A 16,765-nucleotide genomic window follows, 5' to 3' on the forward strand; every position below is an offset into this window, starting at 1 on the left:
TTATATGTTTCAAAAATAGCCGCAGGCTACACAAACATTGAAACAACTACCCATTTACACATATGTACTAGATTTTTAATTGAGTTACACACAAGACAAAGAAAATTAATGTCTGGCTTTATTACTGAGGTGGGTCAACAGCGATACAGTGCACAACAGCTGTACAGCCCATAGCCTATAGAATAGTTTGTAATATGATGACTAAGGAGGCCAGCTCTTTATCCAGGTTAAAAGCGTGCTGTCCTCTGCTGCGTCCTGATTGGTCGTCGGCGGTGGTGAGGATGCCTCTTCCTGCTGAATCGACGAAGCTGCTCTCTGAACTCCCCGTGATGCATGTGGACGTAGCCACGAGGCACACACAGCTCCTGATGGAGAGAGAGAGAGAGAGAGAGAAGGTGGAGCCACAGAAATGGCGTGAGAGAGATGGACGCAATAATGAACAACAGAGAGAGAGAGAGACAGTGACGAGCAACGCTGTGTGAGTGAGAGTAAGAGACAAACCACGAGGAGCGGAAAAAATGGAACAACAGAGTGACAGAAAAAGAAAAAGATGAGGTGTGTGATGACGTTGGTGCTACGGTATACAGTGTGTGCAGTACCGGGCACTGAGTATAGAAGCTGTTGTATCCGCCCTGTAGCAGGTACACCTCAGGGTAGAGCAGGACAGGGTAGAGCAGAGCGTTCAGCGCACGGTCCAGCCCCCGCAGATAATGAGCACTACAGAACACACACACAGAGCAACACTGAGACACTGAGCCCTGCGCCCACTGCGCAGATGTTCCATAAGACAATAAAAGTAAAAGCCTAATCAGAATTGAATGTTTTGTGTGTGTGTGTGTGTGTGTGAGAGAGAGAGAGAGAGAGAGAGAGAGAGAGAGAGAGAGAGAGAGAGAGAGAGAGAGAGAGAGAGAGAGAGAGAGAGAGAGCGAGAGAGAGAGCGAGAGAGAGACTTTATGCAGAGTGAGTGTGTGTGTGTGTGGGGGGGTCTTTTCTCACAGCCGTGGTCCTCTCTCAGACGAAAACTCGCAGTGAAACACTAACAGTTTCCGCAGTGATTGTGATGATGACGATGAAGATGACGGTGAAGATGACGGTGATGATGCCTCCTCATTAATCTGTACCTGCCCTGCTGAGGCCTGGAGGAAGGCCTGCTGGATCTGAGACTCAGTGTACAGATTCACGGCTCCCTATATGAATGATGTTAGGTACCTGTACATTACTGAAGTACTAAACGAACGAACATCATTAGGCACCTGTACATTAATGAAGTACTGAACTGGCAATTTTCAGTACCTTGATGTGGCCCCCATTGTATTCGTACGGATAACGGCAGTCTATTATCAGGAAGTCTTCTACTACATCGCTGAACTGACCCCTGATCAGAGCTGCCACCTACAGGCCAACATAGGAAATGCACCTTTCATTCCGCACGAAAGATGAGGTAGGAAAAACTTAAAAAAAAAAAAAAAACATTTAATGGGAGTTAAAAAAACATCTGATTCCTTATTTCATACATTACTACGTCCCTGTATTCAACATGAGCCTGTTTGGGCAATAAATGATTTTTTTTTTAATTTAATTAATGTTATTAAGAATCACAACTGACATGTACATGGAATTTATATTGCACTGGGTTTTATGTGTGTGTGTGTGTGTGTGTGTGTGTACAAAAGATTAATTACAAAAGACAGTACAACAAGGTTCAGTTATAAGGAAAGTAGATTACATTAAGGAGAATAAATATTATCTATACGATATACAATTTAAGTAATATACAGTTGATTGTACTTATTTATTTATTTTGTAATAAACAGTATAAACACACAATAAAAGTTGGTCTAGACAGTGTAGACATAAATAAATGCACTAGTATACTTACAGTCTCAGACGAAACACAGTGAAGGTCCCGGTGTTCCACCCTCTCAACAGGAAGCACATGTTGCTAGAGAGACGCAACAGATCATCTGTTGAGCATTATATGCTGTTCACTGACAGCCAACCCATGTAACTCTACTATAACACAGAATTACATTACCTTTACTGTTTTATTGAAATGCATATTAACACATATTAACATCATAATAATATCACAACATATTGCTTGGAATTACTTCTGATTGTCTTCTTTCTAAGAGTCTTGAACCGCGAAGTTGAAAGCACAAACAGAGGGAGCGCCTACTGCTGGGCCGTATGGGTACTGCGTCCTACCTTACTGAAGTCTCCGATGAGATGCTGGTCCATGACGGCAATGTCAGGGATGGGCGTGTGCAGAGACCTTCCTCTGGACCGCAGTCTCCGGAATAGCATCAATGTCTGGAAAGCAAGCGGGAACAAGAGGTGAGGTCTGAAGTCTGCACTGAAGGGTGCTTCACATCTGTCTCTGCTGTCCTGCATGTCCATATGGTTCGGTTCATACTTGTTTCGTTAAACACAAACCTTTTCACTGGTGTGTTCTTTTATTACAGCAGGTTGTGGAGGTCAGCTAGATGCACAGAAAAACTGAGACTGAAAAGGAAGTCTGGTTTGTGAAGCTTCATAGTTTTTTTTTGTGTTGTTTTTTTTTACTTTGACGCATTACTGTACCGCTGTATCAAGTGTCTCCAGATCACCATGGTAACTGGCACCCTCTTCTGGAGAGCCATGATGTCTCTTACTGCTACTGACAGCCTCATCCTCATCGTCAGGACTGGATTTGCTGAACAGCCTCACCCGCACGCGTTTCTGTGACACAGAAATACTACATTACCCAGAGTTCCAGATGATCCAAACCTACATCTCCTATGAATAACCTTTAAGATGTAATAAAAACCTTTTTAATGCCAAACATTAGCACAAAAACACTCTTACGTGTCATTGCACTTTTGACAAAAGGAAACGATTACCAATAACGGTTGTTGTATACATCCTGAGGAACACATTAAGGGGGTGTGACAGTGATGTTGCAGAACGACCCTACACGCAGGAGTTGCCTTATCACGTATATCCTCCCACCTTATCAATCACAGACTCCCTGTGAAAGCTCTTTCTCTTTTCACACTTCTAAGATCTGCTGTGTTTCCTTTCTATGCCACCAGAGACATCATGGTTTAACCTTCTGGACAAGATGTTTGTTTCCTGAAAACTACAGCAGGATGAACATTGTGGTTACTTTGCACAGTCGGATTAGATACAAGTGCTGACCCGTGCACTTAAATTTTCCTTGTCATCCAGAGATTCTTCTGCATCTCCTGGTCTGTGACACTGCCGACAGACGGCCATGGAGATTATCCATACAGTCGTCAGAAAAATGTAAAACGCTGAGTTTTGAGATCAGGATGTTAAAGACATATCCTACCATTTTCGGGGAGGACGATGCAGGTGATGAGATTTTGCTGAGAGAGAAATATCAATTATATGGTGTGTCAATGTTGTTAGATACAGAAGAACCTTACAGGTAAAGTGTAGAAACACTTACCTTTGATTCCACCTGTTTACTGCAAATACAAGAAAACATATCACATGTTTTTTTTTTTTTTTTAAATGACTGAACTACTGTTATGTAGGATTATTATGTTGAGGAAAATATGCAAAAATAATAGGTAGGTCACAGTAGTGTGTGTGTGTGTGTGTGTGTGTGTGTGTGTGTGTGTGTGTGTGTGTGTGTGTGTGTAAGTAATAATATGAGCTTAATAATCTCTCTGAGGTCTTGCCTGGACCTGTTGGCGTCTCGTGCTCTGGGGGATGGCCTCTCTCCGGAGTCAGCGCAAGACGTCTTTTGGGGGTCGAACTATTTTCATAAAGGTTAAAACGTCCAGTGATCTCCTCATTCACTAACATTTATTTAAAACATAAAATGTATTACGCATCTACTTTAAAGTACCCTAATATACGATTCGCAGTTTGCGATGTGCATTACGAGTGGGGACTTCTTTCCAATATATATTCTGACTAGAGTCAACGCTTCACATGCCTGTCTTGTCGCAGAAGTCTCCACAGGCAGCTGGAAAGCTCAGAGACAGGCGAGCACTCGGAGTTTGGCGATAAACTCCACGTAGCTTCGTTCCGATATGACCTCTCCATTCATGCAAATTCTGTTCATACGAGGTAGATGAAACAAATAAACACCATGTACGATACATCTCTGCTGGCGCACAACCAGCTACATAATACTGAATGGTACTTACAGCGCAGGGCCATTTTGGTAGTGGTCTAACTATTCAGTACAAAGATTTTACTACCTTGGTCTAATATTTCATGGTTAATGATTCATTAACCATGAAATATTATGAACCTATGAATCATTAACCAGGAAATATTAGACCAAGGTAGTAAAATAGTAGTCTATACGCTACAAGCTGTCCTTCTGAATTAGAAGCGCAAATGGTTTGTTAAGAACCATAAAGGCTACATAGACGGGATTTCCATCGTTATCGTGCTACTCACACAAAAGAAGACTAAATGTGACACAGTTTGAGTTTCGTTCGCTAAATGAGCTATTGTACCAAATCACACTGCAGACTGACAGACGTTGCGGTACCATAATCATGTAGCCTATTACACAGACTAGCCTACCAGAATTTCTGCAAGTTCATAATAAAACGTAAAGATAAGCATTCATAAAATAACCATATGCATTAATTCATTTGTCGAGAAAGGTAAATATGCATGCATCAACTCTGAGAGAGAGAGAGAGAGAGAGAAAAAACTCGAACAACAAAAATAATCAAATAAAATGTTAACCGATTAGGGTCGATCTACTCCTACCTGAGAACAGATGATGAATCCTGTCAAGGTGAAGCACGCGTCCATATGAGGGACCTTTAACTCCCTCCCCTTAGCAACCGTTGCTACAACAAGCGAGCTTGTGCTCCCTACTGCGCGTCTCCGCTCCCGGGGGCTGCTGTCAGCTCTGTCACCAACCAAACCACCGCGTCGGGTCCCATGGCATCCGCTCCGACAAATACATGCCTTGTGACACGTCTTTGTTGGTATGGAAAGATGCTTTCGGAGGAGTTAAGGAAGTTATTACCAATGATGTCTTGTGATTGGTGTTGCTAATACCACAAGCTCTGTGTGTGTGTGTGTGTGTGTGTGTGTGTGTGTGTGTGTGTGTGTGTATGTGTATTATATATATATATATATATATATATATATATATATATATATATATATATATATATATATATCGATTTGTCTGTATATATATGTATATATATATATCTCGATTTGTCTGTATGTATGTATATATATATATATATATATATATATATATATATATATATATATATATATATATGTATATATAGATATATATGTATATATATCTATATCTATATATATATATATATATATATATATATATATATGTATATATAGATATATATATATATCTATATCTATATATATATATATATATATATATATATATATATATATATGTATATATAGATATATATATATATATATCTATATATAAATCTGAACAAAACATCATTCATAGCAAAGGCTAATATGATGTTTTGTCACGTGTTTGTTGTGGATGCATAATGGACGCCAATGGCGCGGCACTTCCCGAATCAGCTGGTTGTAATCATGCACCCTTTGGCTTAGCAGCATGTCAATCGTTCGTTAGCCCCGCCTTTTCCGGAAGCTTATTGTCAGGTGACTTGTTTGTTGAGTGTCTACTTTACGAAGCACCATCACTTAATTAGAGCAACAACCGGAGCCTTGTGCCGTGTCTCTCCCGTCCCCTCCGCCTCTCTCCCTTCTCTGCCATGGACGAGACGAGCCCGTTGGTTTCCCCTCTCCGCGACTCCAACGAGTTTAACTACTGTCCCACCGAGCCAACCAGTCCCCGGAGCGGATTTGGCGGAACGCCGGGTACCGTCGTTCGCATCCCGGCGGGGAGCCCGGGACGGAGCCGCGAGCGACAGCCCCTGCTTGACCGAGACCGAGGCGGCTCTCCCAGGGACCCGCACCGCAACGAGTTCCCCGAGGATCCCGAGTTCCGAGAAATCATTCGTAAAGCGGAGCGAGCCATCGAGGAGGGCATCTACCCGGAAAGAATATATCAGGGCTCCAGCGGGAGCTACTTCGTTAAAGACTCTCAGGGGGTAAGACAGACGTGTAATGTCCATGTTCAAACCCGTCCGGATCAACGACCCCTTCTGCGGGCCGTTTGTCTTTAGTCGAGGTCGCATTTGTTATCGTTTAAGTTACTGCGTTGCAGTAACCCATCTAGCCCGTAGTGATGTAAAGTCCAGGCCTCGCATGTACCTCCGCCAACATAAATATATTACAATATATAGATTTTAAAACTCCCCTTTACACTTTAATGTATGTTGCGTTGTTGTAGAAAACCACGGACGCTGTGTTTACCACTTTGCCCTCTTTAAGTTTATTTTCGACTTCTGTTTGGTGCAGCGCCACACCGAACCGCTGTGTCATTGCAGCTACACTGCTGCTTACCTGCCTTCAGACAACCCCGGCGGACTCCTCAATAAACCGATGCCTGGCCACCTCCCACCCTCCGGTGGTCTGGACGCTTAGGCGTGTTTCGGACAGCAAAACTATACTCCCAATGACGCATTTAAGTCACGGGGAGCTTAGTAAAACTATTGTTTTAAACTTCATCTGACCGCTATGCTTGATAAATGTTGGTGAAGTTTAATAGTGATCTTGGGGTTTTTTCCGTACGTTACCACACGTTTCACTATTGGAGGGGAAGTTTATCGTTAAATAACTATTATTACTCGCTTCTCCTTACCGTGAGGTTATGCAGAGCTTTTGTTCTGGACTTATTGTAGCTCTAGATCAGATCAGATCAGAGCAGGTCATGTTTTCTGACCGTGTTGAAGGCCTTAAACTCTGTCGTGTGTAGCAGTTCCATGGTCATAGTTCAGACATCTTGCCTGAATGCAGCACTGGTTGTCCAAAATGTGGGGGATCAGCTGAGTTTACCCCTGTGTGGTCTGAAAAATTTGTTGCATGACTTTTTCATGGCTGATTGAGATGTCACTCAGTCAGCTGTGGCCTTGTACATGGCAAACAACCAACTAATCCCGCATTCTATTTCACCACTCACTATCCGAAGTGTAACATTAGCCATTATTGACCCAGACCAGTGGCTAGTGGACGTTTTCACTTCTCCCTTCCACTCTCCTGTTCTAGAATCAATTTTATACAGGCGCTGGAGCTCCAGGCGGCTGTGTTGGGTTCTAGAACTCAGGCCCCGGAGCTCCAGGCGGCTGTGTTGGGTTCTAGAACTCAGGCCCCGGAGCTCCAGGCGGCTGTGTTGGGTTCTAGAACTCAGGCCCCGGAGCCCCAGGCGGCTGTGTTGGGTTCTAGAACTCAGGCCCCGGAGCCCCAGGCGGCTGTGTTGGGTTCTAGAACTCAGGCCCCGGAGCCCCAGGCGGCTGTGTTGGGTTCTAGAACTCAGGCCCCGGAGCCCCAGGCGGCTGTGTTGGGTTCTAGAACTCAGGCCCCGGAGCCCCAGGCGGCTGTGTTGGGTTCTAGAACTCAGGCCCCGGAGCCCCAGGCGGCTGTGTTGGGTTCTAGAACTCGAGCCTTAAGTCTAGAATGTGGAATCGCAGTGTTTTTTTGGCTGTCTGTGAGAGTGATCTCTAATTGAACACCTTTTCACAACTTTATCATCTTTTTGGGGTAATTTGAATTATGGTGCTTCTCTTATTTTAATCTTAGTCAGGTCTTTACTTTAAAACCTATTTTTGTTATGTGCTGTTATGGCACAGGATATGCTGTTTTGTGGCAGCTTTTTTTGTGGCAGGGAGCTGTGTGTGTGTGTGTGTGTGTGTGTGTGTGTGTGTGTGTGTGTGTGTGTGTGTGTGTGTGTGTGTGTGTGTGTGTGTGTGTGTGTGTGTGTGTGTGTGTGTGTTTCTCAGTCATAGGATCTGGACTGGTACAATTTAGGCAAAGTTAGCTAATCCCCTTCTCTCACACTGCCCTGTTTCCTGTCCTTTCCCTGAGCCCGGAGCGGGCGTGGGGGGCGATGCATGATGCATGCCACTGCTTGGTCATGTGCTGCCTAGTTAAATATCAAGTGAAGCTGATGTCTGGGTCTGAAAAGCAGAATGTGTGTGTGTGTACATTCCTGAGTTTGGCAATAGAGAAACTGTAAGAAACTGAACAAACACCTCCAGATCACAATGCGTGCATCAGATGGGCGGAGCAACACGCTCACAGATGGACGGAGAGATGGAGAGACTCTTGGCAGCTCTGTGCTGTATTTCACAGTGGACACTACTGCAGAAATGTGCCGTCTCCCCCATCCACCCCACACAGAACTGGAGGCATTCATTGCTGCGATGCGGAGAACGACCTAAACGTTAAAGAAGCTTGCTTCAAATGTAGCCGCTAAGCATCTGATAATCTGGTTCTGGAAAATATCCCCCAAGAGTTAGAAAATATTGGAAAGTTGCAGAAATCTGGCATCTAGTTTGGTTTCCCCCATCTTCCCCTCTCTCTTCATTATTGACTCACCCTGAAATCAGAGAGGTCTCAAATTCCTGAGAAATCATATCACTTGATCTGTGGGCCTAAACCCTGGCTAGACCTTTACACTTTGGCAACGGAGCCCGCCAGCAGTTTCTGCTCAGGGTGTTGAGGCTGCGCATGGTCTCTGATATCATAGGACTTAAATCATTATTGAGTCAGTACTGAATGTAATATCAAACAAGTCATTTTAATCTTATCTAGAGCGTAGAGTTCTTGAAACCAAGGGTCGTACTGCTTTGACCAATCAAAGTCTGTTTACACATAGCAGCAGTACATGCTGCACTCTTTGGACAGTAGCTAAGAGTTTATCAGTCCTGCTCTGTCATACAAAGACTCTTGATGTGTAAGTGGATTTGCTACGGATTTGCACTCAGAGTTCACCACAAGTGGTAAAACCTTTTCTCGATGTCACGTTGTTTCACTTCCCAGTTCCGTAACTGTATGGCGTGTTTTTCAGGAAAATCAGTTCGAGAGCTCAGCTAACACATGTGGAGGCTAGTGTGTCGGTTTTGTTTTGTCGTCCTTTGGCCTGCGCCTGTTCATCTTGGGTCCAATAACAAATGAAGGCTAATGGATTCGTGTGGCCTTAAAGCCCCCATTCACACTGATACCCAACCTTTTAACCCCTGCGGTCTCATGGACACGGCTGCGAGTGTAAACAGTGCTAGGGGACTTCAGCCTGGTTCGTTTCCATGGTTTCCACTGAATTACACGGTAGACAAGTCGCACATGGCTATCCCTGTAGCTCTTGTTTACGCTGTTGTGCGTTTAATACCCGCCGCTGGCTCACAGAGATGGTGGGATTTATTAATCAGGCTTTGGCCCTCCACCATCAGCATGCAGAGTATCTTAATATGGATTACATCATTCTCGAAGATCAGCAGTTAAAATAACATTTAAATGAGTTGCAATTCAATACAGCCATCTCATTTGTAATGTATGCAAATTAAACGTACATAAACATCAGTGATAAAATCATTACTCTTTCATGTTGTCCTGTCTGTGTTCGGGTGATTTCACAAGCACAAGTTAGGTTAACGGCAGAATTGACGGCAAAGACTGTAAGGCCCCGAAAGACCAAACTTGGCAACAAGGAGCAGCAGGTGTGAGAGAGACCTTCATTGGCCTGATGGTGGCAATATAGCACAGCCTTTTATGTTTTTGAGATTTTCCCCCACATCATGGGGTGTAGAGAACAAATTCCACTTCCAGTGCATTCCTTGGCTTCAACCAAACAAAAAAGGTCCAGTGGGACATAACCCCTGCATATTTTCACTTATGAACATACAATTGACCCCCATATGGTTCTTTGCAATGGTCTTAGGAATGCACAGGTTTTTTGCATTCTTGCATTGTTAAAAATTTGCATTCTTGCATTGTTAAAAACTTTTCACATTTTTCAAACTAGTCTTAGGAATTTGGCCCAATCGTGTCAGAACTGGCATTGCAGGAATCATTTGACTCTTTAGGTAAATAATTATCCAAAAAAATGTTAGAATACTTTACTCTCCATGGTAATCACATATACTGATCAATCATTGCACGCCTTGTCCTATGACCTACCTTGCTATAGCTCATAAAGTAAGTGATCATCTCCATGTCCATCTCTTCATACATTTGAGGTTTGTAAAGTTTGGTCCAAATTGACCTTTAGGCTGCACTATAGCACACAAAGGCATGTCATCCTTAAAACTCATATTAATATTTTATGCACACTACAGATAAGTAATGAGTGACATGATTCAGATCTATGAGCTGAGAACTTTGCCATTACAAATTGTCAAAATTTGGACTATGTGGCCAGTATGTAGGCTTCATAGTAACAGTTATTCATTATAATGGTTATAAAAATACTATTATAATAGCATTTCTTCATATTAATAGTGCTTCATATTAATGTTGGTATAAGTGGAGCTTTGGAGTCATCTACTGGACAAACACTGAAACTGGAATTAAATGCCCCACCAAACTGGGCTAAAACGCAATATAACTGAGACTGAAATGTTACTCTGCTTTCCAACATTTAAAAGCTTTTATTTATTTATTTTTTTACATTTTGTTTAAAGGTCATGCTGCTTTTATTATTTGCAATGTGGGTACCAGTAAGTGATAAATGTACCAAGCAGATTTGCAAATATGTCATGGAAAAACTGTATTGCTTTCGAAATATCATTTGTTTAAAATACGTGACTGACTCTTCGTATAACAAATGGTTAATATGTGAAAAAGTAGTTACACGTTACTATTGTCGGCCAGAGGAGGATGCCGCGCTTGGTTCCTCTCAAGGTTTCTTCCTCCTGCTCTAGGGAGATTTTCCCCGATGCTGGCGCCCTTGGTTTGCTCACCAGGGGCTTGGACTCAGACGCCTGTAAAACGGCTTTGTGACAACAGCTGTTGTAATAAAGCGCTATATAAATCGTTCAAGACTTTTCATCAAATTACAGTACATTTGGAAAACTTTCATGAACTTTCACCACACAGGGACAAATGTACACGTGTAAATACCTCGTAGGTTTGGGGATTAAAAGACGATGCAACTGTCATGTCACTAAAAACAAAGATTTAATCTTATGTTCTTCAACAGCAGTTACACACTAATGCTCTGTCCATTCAAATTAAGCTTTACAGGCTTGTACAATTATGGCAAGCCAGCATATGTGGTATAATGATGCTAAATCCAGTTTCTCTATAAACACTTGTCTCAGCCTTTACCAGTCCTGGTAATATCAGAGAACCAGGGAACTGTTAATGTTAAACATGATGTGATAAAGTTCTGGATTGATTCATAGGCCTTGTGAGCTTGTGCCTCATGGGGCCCAAAGGCATAGACGTGTATGCTTTGTTTTGCAAGGTAGCTAGTTGGTGGGATTCTAGCTGCCCCAGTCTGAACCACGGCCCAGAATGATGCCGTGTTTGAGTTTCGGGAGGTCCTTCAGTATTGGCTGATTTGGCGTTTGCAGCATAAATGCCATGTGCATCCCTGACACCCTGAATGTAGTTGGTGACTGGATCTCAGTGCAGCTCTGAATGGATTTACACTTACCCTGTTTACACTTGTGCTTCTCGCTGACCAGTCGTGATCCGATCACTGGAGACGCAGGTTATTTCTAGGTAAGCTGGTCATCACTAACTCCCCTTTGTTATGTAACTACGTTAAGTGTATTAGATGAGGTATTCTGTGCTAAATGTCTACACTAGTACAGCAGTGTTATCACATAGTGAATCTGTTTTGTGTTAATGGGTTTTATTGATAGTTTGTGAGCACTACAGTGATTAAAATGTGTGTCATGTTTCAGCAACACAAAGTGTAAGTGAACTTCCTTACCAGAAATGTGGTATCTGCAAATCAGCCTGGTTTTAGATTTAATTTTAAGTTTGTTGTCAGGTTTGTTCAGTGCTGTGAGAGTGAACAGGTGGTCTCTGAAGTTGTGTTCTCCCTTATCTGCAGAAGATCATCGGCGTGTTCAAGCCAAAAAACGAGGAGCCGTATGGACAGCTGAACCCCAAATGGACCAAATGGCTGCAGAAACTCTGCTGTCCTTGCTGCTTTGGCCGAGACTGTCTGGTGCTGAACCAGGGCTACCTGTCTGAGGCAGGGGCCAGCCTAGTGGACCAGAAACTAGAGCTCAACATAGTACCACGCACCAAGGTACACACACACACACACACACACACACACACACACACACACACACACACACACGTTTTCCTGTCTGCGTAGCACTCAGCATCTCACTATGGTGAGACAGAGACTACGTACTCTCTTCATCTGTTTCTCGTCCTCTTTCTCCATCACACATGCATATGTACGTAGCAGATTTGCCTGTTTGAATCTCGACCATGATCAGCACTTTCATTTCCTGTTGACTTCATACGTAAGCCAGTAGCCTGTGTCTGGTACACACACCGTCCCCACCACACGTGATCAAAGCATGCACTCGTACTTTATACGCACCTTGTACTCGCACATGTGAAACCGTGCTTGCGTCACTCAGCAACAGCCAAACAATACCACAACCCTGCACACAATAACATGATGTGCTGCCAGAACAAGCAGATAAACGCGTGTGCGGGTGTGTGTGTGCGGGTGTGTGTGTGCGGGTGTGTGTGTGCGGGTGTGTGTGTGCGGGTGTGTGTGTGCGGGTGTGTGCGCGCGGGTGTGTGCGCGCGGGTGTGTGCGCGCGGGTGTGTGTGTGCGCGCGGGTGTGTGTGTGCGCGCGGGTGTGTGTGTGCGCGCGGGTGTGTGTGTGCGCGCGGGTGTGTGTGTGTGTGTGCGCGTGTCTCTCTCTCTCTTAGGTGGTGTACCTGGCGAGTGAGACCTTTAACTACAGTGCCATAGACAGGGTGAAGTCTCGAGGGAAGAGGCTTGCTCTAGAGAAAGTTCCTAAGGTCGGCCAGCGCTTTCACAGAATCGGCCTACCGCCAAAGGTGAGCGCCTCGGGGCCACAGCATCTCCTAGTGACCGGGAAGACTTAAAAAAATTTTTTTTTAATTAATTAATTTTAATTGTCCCACATAATTTTAATATATTTTATATAGTTTTATCTGTAGTTGTGTGGCTTTCTTTCAAGCTGTTGCATTCATACAATGTAGCATGACCTGTAGATGTTGGACGAGGCCTTTTAGGTGTAGGAGAATGTGAATGATAATTGGGAAGTCGTGGCTCTTTTTTTGCCAATGTGCACCTCCTGCCCCAGGTTGGCTCCTTCCAGCTTTTTGTGGACGGATACAAGGATGCCGATTTCTGGCTGCGGCGCTTCGAGGCAGAGCCGTTACCGGAGAACACCAACCGGCAGCTCCAGCTGCACTTCGAGAGGCTGGTGGTGCTGGATTACATCATCCGGAACACAGGTAAACCACGTCCGCTGCTCAGGTTACACCACTGCATGTGCTCGAACCAAGAAGTGAACAGATTCCAGAATCTGAAAGCCATTAGAAGACCACAGAACAGTGCGACAGGCTCAGCTTTGTTTTGATGGTCTGTGGAGCACTACAAAGACAAACGAGTACCCCGTAAACACTGGCTAGCTCTCATCTGAACCTGAACAGCCTGGAAATTTACTCATCTTACTTGTTTTATGAGGATGATGAAAAGCATGGTGTAATAGTTGTATGACCTCTGACCCTACAGACCGAGGGAATGACAACTGGCTGGTAAAATATGACTGTCCCATGGACAACAGGGTAAGGTTGACTTTGTGGTTTTTATTTCTTTAAAATGATCATTTTAAGCTACCACATACTAGTTGTGTGAGTATAAAAGTGTGTCTGTGTGTGTGTCTGTGTGTGTGTTAGGATGCTGACTGGGTAATGGTCAAGGATCCCATTATTAAACTAGCAGCCATTGATAATGGCCTGGCCTTCCCGCTCAAGCACCCAGACTCCTGGAGAGCCTGTAAGCCAATCACCTTTAACCTTACACATGCCTCATGTGCCAGCAACCAATCGCAGACACCCTTGGGCTGGCTTTACACAGTGAAAACATAATGTACAGCATTCTGCAACTCGACCAAACTTTCCTCCATAAAACAAGTTTCATGAAGCAGCCAATCTGTGAGCATTACAGGACTCAGGAAGCACTGTACCCTACATGCCAGACTTCACCCCAGTACAGTAGTATAGCAGTACAGTACCCTACACTCCAGACTGAAGGCTAGTGTTGGACCCTAGACATGTCCGTCACTATGAGATCAGCTCCTGCCCTCTGCTAGGCGCTGTACAGTCCCCGAGTGCAATCTCGACCACTTTGAGAACTCTTGAGTTTGCCTGTCCACCCAGGCCTGAAAGTGAGCCAGAGGTAAACACCCATAATGCTGCTTCTGAATGCGGATCAGGTGCTTTGACTTTAAGTACGGTATCATATATGATCTCAATATTGTCCGCCAATTTTTCACAGAGCAGATGCTTTTACAAAGCGTGAAGGTTCCTCCTGGTGGGGAGCCGTACGCCCGTGGTTCCTCCTGGAGGGGAGCCGTACTCCTACTCATCACTGAACTTGGAAGGCCTCTAGCTTCCAGTGTAGAAGGCGCCAAGACACACGAACACAAGGCAGAACACTCAAAGAACAAAGCAGACAGGACCAAGAGCAGCATTGACAGCTGGAACCCTGCAGACTCACAGCATGAATGCAGCAGACATAAAGAACACCTTGTGGATGGCTTTGTATGAGGAGAGTGACGCAGTGTATAGAAATGAAGAGACGCTAACATGGCTAGTGGAGTAATCAAATGTACACGTGAAAGTTTGGCTGGTTTTGAGGTGCTTCGTTTAACTTTCTAGTTGCTTGGAGTGCTCTTGCATGTAACTCATAACATGCAGTTAGTTTCATGAGAGCATCACTGTGTAATGCCAGGTTTAGGGCTGTGATAGTCAATGGAGAGTCCATTCCATTACATGTTCAAAACGACTAAATAAACCTCCATTTTTAGAATTATTTTTAGAATTTGTCATTTTTATAATAATGACTGGACTCTTAATCTTTGAATCTGTTTTCTTTTGTTAATTGTTGTTGATAGTTGGGCTTGATCGGCACTTGTAAACCTTTCTTGTAAACCTTTACTCACCAAGTTATTTTTAGCGTGACTTTAATTCTTTAAGCATCGTTGCTGACTGTAACTGTAAATCTTCTCGCCCCCCCCGTAGATCCGTTCTACTGGGCGTGGCTGGCACAGGCCAAGGTGCCGTTCTCCCAGGAGATCCGGGAGCTGGTGCTGCCCAAACTGGCGGACCCCAACTTCGTCAAGGACCTGGAGGAGGACCTCTACGAGCTCTTTAAGGTAGGAGGCGGCACACGCTCCGCTCGTGCAGCGCCGGGCTAGCAGGCTCCAGTGCCTCTGTAGCAACGACAGTCCGGTTACTAACCAGAAAAGAGAGCCGCTGCTGTTCGTCCTTTGTGTGGTCCTTGTAGGCAAGTCGGTCTGCTCGGTGCCATCATACAAGACCAGGCGCCTGTATCTCCGAATGGGGAGAGACCTGTATACTCGAAACTGGTAGAAGGAATATTCAAATGCATATTTCAACTCTGACACAAAATAGATTTTTCAGGTTGTACCGGCGTTTCCGCATGCGCATATCACCACACTGAGAGAGACCAAAGATTTGACAACACCCAACCTGGAATATGATAGGCCTAGCTTTTTCACAATCACTGCTTTACCGATAAAGCGATTGGTTGTATTTATTGAAGGCGGGACTTGCCGTGATGTAGCTGCCAGGTTGAGTGACACGAGCTTTCTCATTCACATTGAATCAGTGATTGAATCATTGATTGAATCAGTGATTGGTCACCTCGCATAGAACGTCTCTGTGGTGTAGCTGTGCAGAGAAATGGAGACGTGCCATTTTTGCAGAAGAACACACCCTGGAAGTCTCTGTGTTTGTGTTGCAGAAAGATCCAGGTTTTGACAGAGGGCAGTTCCAGAAGCAAATCTCAGTAATGAGGGGGCAGGTCAGTCCCTTATACACAGTCATTCTCTCTCACATAATAACCCATTATTGCGTGTGTACTGCTTGGTTAACACTGGGCAATGCCTCCAGAACCAGTTCTGAACCATCCCGACTGGCTTTTCATATCAAGCTGTTTCTTAAAGATGCCCTCTGAAAAATATTACAGTTTCCGCTCTAATCTGGCCAGCTTTCATCTCTCCCTGTGCGTGTCTCCAGATCCTGAACTTGGTCCAGGCACTAAAGGAAAACAAGACACCCCTGCAGCTGGTTCAGATGCCCCCAGTTGCTGTGGAGTCAGCACGAGCCCCCCAGCGCGCCAACACCGAGTCCTATACGCAGAGTTTCCAGAGCCGGCGACCGTTCTTCACCAGGTGGTGAAGTGGGTGGGGCCTCTGTCTTCTGCTCACAGTGGCCCACTGGACCGGAAGGAAAGTGTTCCAGGAGAAAGCGCACTGGAATAATGGAGAGGCCACGGAAGATGGGTGATTGCATCTGAACAGACAGTTGGGCAGAGGAAATGTTTTTGTTTTAGCTTCTTTTCTTCTGAATCAAGTGATTCCTCCTCTTCAAGGACTAACCCCTTGATAAAGGTTCTATGAACTGCCATTTGCACACGCACACAGCAGCGACCTGTTTAGAGAGTCGCTCTACTGTACTCAGACCTGTGATGGACATGCATGCGATTTCCATGCAGCACTGCTTGCTCCTCCCCAGGCACTGCGTCGCCCTCTAGGTGCGCTGAGTAGGAAGTGCAAGTCTCCAGAGGTAAACCACTGCATGTCTGTGATTTGTCCCATCTGTCTCTGTTCAGATACACTAAGGCTGC

At 44.6% G+C, this 16,765-nt stretch overlaps 2 protein-coding genes across 4 annotated transcripts in view; one reads left to right on the plus strand and one right to left on the minus strand.

Annotated features, from left to right (window-relative positions):
* Positions 1 to 101: 101 nt before the first annotated feature.
* cdc25d (cell division cycle 25 homolog d) lies at positions 102 to 7,155 on the minus strand. 3 transcript variants are annotated; one of them, XM_027031607.2, is made up of 14 exons: positions 6,448 to 7,155; positions 4,744 to 4,980; positions 3,950 to 4,070; positions 3,690 to 3,766; positions 3,455 to 3,473; positions 3,335 to 3,371; positions 3,181 to 3,240; positions 2,584 to 2,721; positions 2,209 to 2,313; positions 1,880 to 1,942; positions 1,294 to 1,392; positions 997 to 1,187; positions 600 to 717; positions 102 to 365 (listed from the first exon to the last, which is right to left on the minus strand). In XM_027031607.2, the coding sequence occupies exons 3-14, from the start codon at positions 4,057 to 4,059 to the stop codon at positions 228 to 230; spliced, it is 1,155 nt and encodes a 384-aa protein (XP_026887408.2). In that variant the 5' UTR covers positions 4,060 to 4,070; positions 4,744 to 4,980; positions 6,448 to 7,155; the 3' UTR covers positions 102 to 227. The 3 variants fall into 3 exon arrangements, with proteins under 3 accessions (XP_026887408.2, XP_035390583.1, XP_035390584.1); XM_035534690.1 differs by lacking the exon at positions 6,448 to 7,155 and having other exon boundaries at positions 3,696 to 3,766; positions 4,744 to 5,069; XM_035534691.1 differs by lacking the exons at positions 3,181 to 3,240; positions 6,448 to 7,155 and having other exon boundaries at positions 4,744 to 5,069.
* The window catches only part of pi4k2a (phosphatidylinositol 4-kinase type 2 alpha), an 11,624-nt gene continuing 482 nt past the window's right edge, over positions 5,624 to 16,765 (plus strand). Inside the window, exons 1-9 of the mRNA XM_027031608.2 lie at positions 5,624 to 6,092; positions 11,942 to 12,142; positions 12,790 to 12,921; positions 13,191 to 13,344; positions 13,625 to 13,677; positions 13,789 to 13,888; positions 15,136 to 15,269; positions 15,881 to 15,940; positions 16,156 to 16,765. The exon at positions 16,156 to 16,765 is cut by the window's right edge and continues 482 nt beyond it. Of these exons, the coding sequence (XP_026887409.2) occupies positions 5,754 to 6,092; positions 11,942 to 12,142; positions 12,790 to 12,921; positions 13,191 to 13,344; positions 13,625 to 13,677; positions 13,789 to 13,888; positions 15,136 to 15,269; positions 15,881 to 15,940; positions 16,156 to 16,317 (1,335 nt within the window). The 5' untranslated portion in view covers positions 5,624 to 5,753 and the 3' untranslated portion in view covers positions 16,318 to 16,765. The remainder of the gene's footprint in view (positions 6,093 to 11,941; positions 12,143 to 12,789; positions 12,922 to 13,190; positions 13,345 to 13,624; positions 13,678 to 13,788; positions 13,889 to 15,135; positions 15,270 to 15,880; positions 15,941 to 16,155) is intronic.

The sequence above is a fragment of the Electrophorus electricus genome, chromosome 16 (assembly GCF_013358815.1).
Source record: "Electrophorus electricus isolate fEleEle1 chromosome 16, fEleEle1.pri, whole genome shotgun sequence".
Lineage (NCBI taxonomy): Eukaryota > Metazoa > Chordata > Actinopteri > Gymnotiformes > Gymnotidae > Electrophorus > Electrophorus electricus.

Excerpts from the sequence above, each read along its gene's own strand:
- cdc25d (XM_027031607.2), bottom strand. The coding sequence starts at position 4,059 with ATGGAGAGGTCATATCGGAACGAAGCTACGTGGAGTTTATCGCCAAAC. Across the intron at positions 718-996 it reads TCTGAGAGAGGACCACGGCT|TGCTCATTATCTGCGGGGGC; the intron begins GTGAGAAAAGAC and ends TGTGTTCTGTAG. Across the intron at positions 366-599 it reads GCTTCTATACTCAGTGCCCG|GAGCTGTGTGTGCCTCGTGG; the intron begins GTACTGCACACA and ends TCTCTCCATCAG.